At 49.2% G+C, this 8,616-nt stretch overlaps 1 protein-coding gene across 1 annotated transcript in view; it reads right to left on the bottom strand.

Moving 5' to 3' along the window:
* Positions 1 to 2,468, bottom strand: part of LOC146177978 (salivary peroxidase/catechol oxidase-like) — an 82,959-nt gene extending 80,491 nt beyond the window's left edge. Inside the window, exon 1 of the mRNA XM_084581663.1 lies at positions 2,435 to 2,468. Coding sequence (XP_084437789.1) covers positions 2,435 to 2,468 — 34 coding nt within the window. The remainder of the gene's footprint in view (positions 1 to 2,434) is intronic.
* Positions 2,469 to 8,616: the final 6,148 nt, after the last annotated feature.

Raw genomic sequence — 8,616 nt, forward strand, 5'->3', positions numbered from 1 at the left:
CTCACCGAAGTGAGAAATGAAATGAAGTGTGCTCAAAATTCCCAAAAGCAGACAATAACCGAAATTTCTCAGACATCCTACCGACTGGCATCCAATAGTCGTTTAAGTGGACACAGATTCTATTCACATAAAAGGAACCTCTCAGATGATAGACTGTAGCTTACTCATATCATTACCCAGGAATGTACAACTTTTGCATTACATTTGGCGGTCTCTTCCGTGCTACGCCAAGATTATTCGACTGAAGAATGCATGTACTCTGGTCGATGTTCTGTTGGCATAAACAAATTATCGATTGTGAGGAAAATTAGTTTTAACAGCGCGTGTGCTCCTGTGCTTTCGCTGAGGTAGCGAAATGTGATAACGAAGCAAAAGAAGTAGTTATTGCTGGCTGCACCGACGTCTCGTGCTTCCCGAAGGGGCTTGATGTTAGTTAATAATTATAAACATAGCACTTAGTAACAAAAACAACATTCTGAGAGCACTGAAAAACCTGCAGTAAAGATGCGCGAACGTCAGTGTTGCTTCTGCACACGGTAGATCACGCGCCTCTTGTAGAACACAACCAGCGTTCCGTTGAATGCCTCATATTTCACCGGCGATTTATAAGGGGTTTATAGAAAAGAAAAGGCGCTGTACCTGCCACTCGCAGAAATACGCTGACACATCTCGCAGACAAACTTCCTTGACGCGAAACTTTCAGCATAAGCCTTGAATGACCTTCGCCAAAAGAAATATTCATTAAAGCACGAGAAGCTGATAAGCGGAGCATACGGCTTTTTGAATATGTGACGCATGTTTTGCCATAAATGCGATTCAAACAATATTGCGGTGTGCTTAGGCTCCTCCAGAGTGTGCTGCTGGTTTAATAGGTAGCCGCTAGTGATATTTTATGGCGCCGTGCTCGAAGGTCTATCAGATAAACAATGCTCTACCTTGAAATATTGTTATTAGACTTAGCAAATTAAAGACTATTCAGAGTTAAGCACTTCTGCACCTCTCATTAGCTTGACGTACTTTTTACGAGAACACAAGGCAATTTTCCGAATACCTACGATAGTAAGCATGCACATGAGATACATCGGCTTTGGTGGACGGCCTAGTGATGGATAACAGGAGGTTAAATGTAGCCGTTAAATTTATTGCTGCATTAAAAGGCAGCTCGTCGACTAATCGAGCTCCATGGCCAGCACTCTGCCCGGCGGACCCCCGAACTCTTCCTGCTGCAACCTAGGAGGTTGCCGCCTTCTGTTCGAAATCACCTCCATGCCGTGGCTGCCCGTGCTCCTCAGCGCTGCATAGAGCGCCCATCCCCTGCATGCGCCCTTCCAAGACGCAGTTCTTCATGTTCGCCATGCCGGAGCCTGTTCTAGCGGAAATCATCATCGATACCACCGAGGAGATTGTGGTCTTCGGTTTCTGCCTCCTTCATCTTCCGTGGCCCAGGCGACCAAAGTAGTGGTAAAGAGCGTCCTTTTTCTCGCCTGAAAGGAGGCGCTGGTGGAGCAGATAGGAGCTTCTGTGATCTAATTAACGGTTTGCATTCTTCCCCCTGTGCCAGTGATGAGTCCCTGACTGCGGCGCTTTCCCCGTACTTGAAGCTCCGCTCCGTCTCATAGGCTGCCTTTCAGCCTAGGTGGCAAGTACGCAACGGACGCGGCTGGTCAAGTTGGAGACGACACGTTTATGGTGCATTTTATTGCGAAAGCAATACTACTTTCACTTTCAGCTTCTCGCGTGGCGAGGCCGCGGTAGCTACCATTGACCTTTAGCTTGACCTCTGCTATGACATCATACCATCTGCCGCAAAAACCAGGGGCCCAACTTGCGCCGTCGCGAGGCGAGGCCGCGCGAGGTGGCTGCTGCCTAACTCCTGCGGCCGCCAATAATCTCCAGGTAATATCACTGCATAACCACAACTCCAATCACAAGCACCACCACCAGCAACACTACCATATGAACTAAGCGTAGTTACGGCATTGCTTTCGCAATCACCAGGCTTTTTTCATGCGGATCGGGACTCGAGTAATGCTCTGGTACCGGAGGAATCCGACGTTCCGCCAGTAATGAAGGGCGAGGTTACGAAGGCATCAGAAGCTATGGAAAGGAGAAAAGCAGCTGGAGAGGCCGAGAAAACTAGAATCCGCAAGGTTTCCTGCTCCATCTATGCAGATGACATAGCCCTTTGGATCCGAGCTCCAAAGAGACGTATTGTCTCCGCTAGGAAAGCCATGCAATAGGCACTGAACGGCGTACAGTACGTCCTAGAATCCAAGGGATTGACCCTCTCGGCTACCAAGTCTGAGGCCCTTGTCTACCATCCCAGAGGAGCAAGGAGTTCCCGCCGTCTTGCAACTTTGCATGTCGAAGGAACCCCCCTTCCATAGAAACGCCAGGTGAGATACCTAGGTCTCATAATTTACGGCCATCTCACCTGGATCCTTGCGGACAAAGCCCTCATTCCCCATCTTGACTGTGTGGGAAGAACAGTCCAGCGTCTCCTTGCAAATGGCAATGGTTCCTCATCCACTTGGGCAATCAAGCTCTTTGAAGCAGTGGCGACATTGGTCATGCTGTGTGCCCTTCCCTTCGTCTCCCTTCTGTCGACTCGAGTCATCTGTCTCGACACGATTCGAAGGCGCTGGATTAGAAGATTCCTCGGAGTCCCTCAGTCCTCACAGATTCCTGCTACCCTCGCGGAAGCTGGTATCTACCTTCTAGATCTTCTCCTCACCCAGAGGGGACTGACCCACATTGATCGTCCCAGCCATGCTCCAGATGGTGCCTCACTCCTAGCACGGCTGCACAGCAAATCCCATTCTCGTATGGTTGGTTGGTTGGTTTGTGGGGTTTAACGTCCCAAAGCAATTCAGGCTATGAGAGATGCCGTAGTGGAGGACTCCGGAAATTTCGACCACCTGGGGTTCTTTAACGTGCAGTGACATCGCACAGCACACGGGCGCCTTGCTTTTCGCCTCCATCGAAAAGCTGCCGCCGTGTACAGTGTACAGAAAAATTATTGGCCCCGTACCAGGTTTCTCAGTCCTACCCCCTCCACCCAATCGACCCCCAATTCCTGTCTTTTGGATACGGACGGCCACACCAAATGTCACAACCCTGCAGCTACCTTCCAGCAGACAACTGCAGCCCTCCTAGAGGAGTATAGAGGATCTACAATCCTCTTTACGGATGGCTCGGTTCGTCCCGCTACCTTGCAAGCAGCTGCTGCCATGACAGCACCGCAGCTAGACCAGTCTAGGTCCTGCCGCCTGTCATTCCCTGCCAGTTCAACAGCTGCTGAGCTAGTCGGTCTTCATCTAGCCGCACAGTTCGTCGCTTCCAGTGTCCCTCCTGGACCTGTGAATGTTCTGTGTGACTCCAGATCCGCTCTGCAGCTGCTATCCATCACGGCACCAACCTCTCGGTGAACATTCTCCGAGCCCATCTCCTAGCCCTTCAGGACTCGGGGTATCAACTGGTCCTACATTGGGTTCCAGGACATACTGGAGTCCAGGGCAATGAGGAGAAGGATGCCCTGGCCAAAGCGGCGCACGACAACGGCGCCCCAGTCACTGAGGATGTCACACCTTTCGACTTTTCAAGACCCCTCTTGAGAAGGTCGATAAGGTCGTTCCATCCTGACCGTCGTATTGCCGCTGGTGAACATCTCCAACGGCTGCCTGACAAACTTTCACGGAAGGACAAATCCCTCCTCCTACGACTTCGAATAGGCTGCACGTGGACTCCATCCCGTATGTATGCCTGTGGCCGAGCTCCCAGCCCAGCCTGTCCCTCTTGCGGCAACACTGGCACACTGGGACACTTGCTCCTTGTCTGTCCAGCCTCCGCTGGCCATCGCCAGAAACTTCTGACTGGCTACCGGAATCTTGGTCTCCCTGCTGATACGGAAGGGCAATTGCTCTTCCCAGCTCGGAACCAACTTTCTGCTCACCGGCTCCTCGTGATTTATCTGGAGGAGACTGGCCTCAGCTCTGTTCTGTAGGCCTGCATGGGTCTATAGTGCTTCGTGCGGAAATGGCGGCGTCATCGGTGGCGTCAGCAACCTCCTCCCCTACCTCCCCCTAATTCCAACTTCTCCTTCCCCCTGGTCACCAAGAGTGATGCCACAAAGATGGCTAACATAACACGTGACCAGTATCCCCCCCAAAAAAAAATAAACTATAGTCACCACTACCAGATTTGTTGACGGATGGAGGGGATATCTGGAAAGAGAAACGGGCCACCCTGTCTGCGCAATGCGTGATGACATCGGTACCGGAATCACGGAGAAAGATAAAATTATCTTAATTCATAAAAAAGGGGATGATAGGGACTTTAAAACTTACAGACGAAATCGCTTACTATCAATTAAATACAAGGTATATAATAAGTTAATCGCTTTACGATAACAAAAACCTTATGCTTCAATTAACCACAAGATCAAGCATGTGTCCTGAAAGCAGGTGATAAACAAGCAGGTGACACACATATGCTCAGAATAAAAAATGTCCATCTGTGTACGAGAAAGCATATGATTCAGTCAAAATCTCAGCAGTCATGCAGGCATTGTGAGTTCGGGGTGCAAGATTGAGCGACATGAGAAAGTACTGGGAGCTACCTATATTGCCTGCACAGCAACTATAGTTCTGAATAAGCAAAGTAGTAAAATTCCAGTTAAGCAAGAATTTAGGCAAGAGAAACAATCTCCCCAGTGTTATTTACAGCTTGCTTTGAAGATATATTCAGATATTGAATGGAAGCAGTTTGGTATTACATTTGATGCAGAAAATCTCAGTACTTTGCGATTCGCTGATGTTATTGCATGTTACCTAACTCAGGGAATGGGCTGCAACAAATGATTAATGCCCTAGACAGGATAAGCAGAAAGGTAAGGTTAAAAAATTATATTCAGAAGACTAAAGTAGTGTTGAACAGATTGAGAAAGAACATCATTTAAAATAGGTAGTGAATACCTGGAATTGGAAGGCAAATATGTCTACTTAGGACAGGTAGTAACTGCAGATCAGGACCACGAAACGGAAATAACTGGGCGGTTAAGATTAGGATGGAATGCATTTGGAAAGTTCTCACACATTATGACTAGCAGCTTCTCAATATCCCTCAGAAGGAAACTATGCATCAGTTTTATCTTACCGATATTCACCCATGGAGCTGAAGAATGGAGGCTAACGTAACGGGTTCTAGCTAAGTTGACCACAACGCAAAGGGTTATGCAACGAAAAATGGCAGATGTAATGTTAAGAAATAAAAATCTTGCAAAGTGGTTGACAGAAATAACTCGTGGGAGCTGCCCTCTACACCTGGCGCCTAGCCAAGTGTCCTTCAGGACCCCTACTGGGGGAAATAAAGTTTTACCAAACCAACTGACAGTTTAGTCGAAATCAAGAAGTGGGCATGAGCAGGACGTGTAGTGCGGAGAGAGGATAAGCGATGGTCTCTAAGAGTAACTAAGGAGATTGTGAGGGAAGGAAAGCGTAGTAGAGGGTGGTAGAAAATGAGGTGGGTGGATAAACTTAAGACGTTCACAGGGATCAAGCGTATGCACCCAGCATAGAACTAGGTAAATTGGCGGAAAACAAGAGAGGCCTTCACTCAGCAGTGGGTATGGTCCAGTTGATGATAATGATTTCCGGGGGAAGAAAACGTCTGTGCTCCAGGTGCGGTGCGGAGGGCCACGTCGGCGGTGCGTGCACGTGGGGCGTTGCAGCGTTTAAGAACAAGACGCCGTGGGCTGCTGTTATGCGTTAAAGCGCCGTTGGGGCGAGCACCCGATGGCGCACTCCGTCTGCCGCGCTCGTATGCGGCTGGCGCTGCCAAAGCTACTAAGCCGTCCTCGGAGCCTGATGTGCGACCCGAACTAGCATGAAGCCCGGAGCTCTATGTTTGTCCCCAGGAGCCCAGCAAGAAGACGAAGAGGGACATCGACGATGTCTCACCGCCGACGTTTGGGACCCCTACGACTTAGTATCTCGGAGCTCGCCTCTGATGACGAGGCTTTACGAAGGTGTCCGCATTTCATACGTACTCTGAGGCTTTAGCAGATGCCATAGGCGGCGCATGTCTTCGCGTCGCCACCAGTTGCGGCTAAGCCCCCGCAAGCTGACAAGAAGCATATGGTACAAGCCCTAAGCATAAAGTCTGCTAATGTAAACGCTCTGCTCCTGTACCTGCCGGTCCCCATTTTGTCCTCCCAAGCGAGGACGGACTCCTGTGTGTTGCCGCGGCTGCGAAACATCCTGGCGTCGCAAAACCGAAACACAGGAACGCAGGCCGCGTTACTAAACCGCAGTTGATTGTCAAGCGTCAACTTCCCGCTATACAGTGAGCATCTTGGAGCCCGTCAGGGCCTCACAAAAAGGTGCGTAACGCTCCAAACGGCACCCAGGTCGATTTCTCGGATGCCTAGCGTAAGCCGCCACGGCGCTGCCTTTATGGATCACCGGCCGCAACAGCCGCACCCTCGTCCTCCTCGCCTGTTTAGCGGTGGCTTTGGCTCTTCCCAGCAGGCATCAAAGTGGTGCCATAGTTTATCGCTCCCACTTAATAGCCACCTCAGCTTCGGAGTCGCGGCTCATGAATGGTGAACCGTGTGCGGGCTTCAAAATGAATGTGGGCCTCATTTGTGTATGTTTTAAGGCGAAATACTTTCTGGGCTGATCGTGAACATCTCGCGTTCTTGCCTGGGAAAACTCTATGAAAAAGTAGTCCACCTAAGGCTCCAAAATTACATCGACGAAAACAACATCTTTCCTTCCTGCATGCTGGGCTTCCGCAAGGGACTCTGCACGCAAGATGCTTTCCTCCATATTAGGGAAGAGGTAATCACATACCCCGAAAAGGCGAAAATTTCATTCTGGCACTAGATCTCAAAGGAGCATTCGACAACATTGGCCACCAAACCATATTGCAAGAATTAAACAATATCAACTGGGGAGAGAAAATTTTCAAATACGTGAAGGCTTTTCTCTCAGATCGCACAGCCACCATAGGAATTGGAGAGATCCGATCACCAAAAGTACCCATGCCGAACAAAGGTACACCGCAGGGTTCAATAATCTCTCCAATGCTATTTAACATAGCAATGATAAATTTAGCAAAAAAACTTTTGACCCGCACTGATATTGGATTCACTTTATACGCGGACGGCATCACCATCTGGGCTACACAGGGATCCTTGGCGCAAAAAGAAGAAGCTCTGCAAGCCGCTATAGACCCAATCGAGGAATTTGCCGGGGAGAGTGGTCTTCAATGCTCCCCAGAAAAATCCGAACTTATCAGGCTACACAGAAGAAATTACAAGTCCCCAGGAGAAATTCAGCTCTCTCTAGGAGACCAGATAATTCAAGAGAAGGATAAGATCAGAGTTTTGGGGCTGTGGTTGCAAAGCAATTTGGGAGTGGATTATACAATCAAAACACTCAAAACCACAGTCAACCAAATTTCCAGAATGATTAGAAGGGTGACCTGGCACCGGAAAGGGATGAGGGAGGAGGACACCTTACGCCTTGTACAGGCCCTAGTCGTTAGCAGGATTACCTACGGGCTCCCATATCACGAAATTAGATTCACTGATAAAAGGGCCATTGACACTATCATAAGAGGAGCCTATAAAACGGCCCTAAACCTCCCGCCAACAACATCAACGGAACGTCTTTGGGCACTCGGAGTGCACAACAACTTCGAGGAGCTCAAGGAGGCGGTTCTAGAGAGTCAGAAACAACGCCTAACAACAACGCAGGCGGGTAGGGAAATCCTGTCAAAACTAGGGCTATGGCAGGCACTAAGAACTTCTGAGATCATATCACAAATTCCGACATCCACAAGAAACAACATCTATGTGAACCCTATACCCAAGCACATGCACCATGAGTTACAAAAGGGTCGAAGGAAAGCCAGAGTCAAATCATTGGAAAAACAATTGTCTAAAGACGCGGAAGTTGTCTACGTGGACATAGGGGCTTACGGCGAACCTGGCAAGTTCACAATAGCTGCAGTTGACCACAAGAAGAGGCCAATTATTCAGGCTTCGATCTATGCCAAGGATCCTGCGGAAGCGGGATCACTGGCAATAGTAATCAACATAAAAACACAAGACAACCAAAATATGTCATCCCACGTAGTGACGGACTCCCAACCAGCCTGCAGGGACTACCTGGCCGCAAAAACCTCACAAAAGATCGTGTGCAATATTACGTTCCATCTCCCAGACGCACACAATTACATGGACACCTGGACACGAAGGCCTAGAAGGAAATGAGGTAGCGAATGATCTAGCCCGAGCTCTCACAAACCGGGCGGATCCCCATCCCTACCTCACCCCTCTCCTAGGACCCTACGGCGACAGGCTGGAACACCTACGGTTAGAAAGAAGAATTTTCTCACCACCACACAAACACCTTCCTTTCTCGGACGCTATAGACTGGAGAAAAATACAAACAAACACATTCCCTAATCTTCAAATTTCAAATAAGATAAGCCCAACAAAATACACGAGTTACTGTCCTTGGTACGGTGCAAGCCCCACACTCTTTCACATCTCTTGGGAATGCCAGGACAAACCTGACCCAACGTTAATAGTGCCATGCCCGACACACG

Source organism: Amblyomma maculatum, chromosome 10, assembly GCF_055883805.1.
Source record: "Amblyomma maculatum isolate TAMU_Amacu chromosome 10, ASM5588380v1, whole genome shotgun sequence".
Taxonomy (NCBI): domain Eukaryota; kingdom Metazoa; phylum Arthropoda; class Arachnida; order Ixodida; family Ixodidae; genus Amblyomma; species Amblyomma maculatum.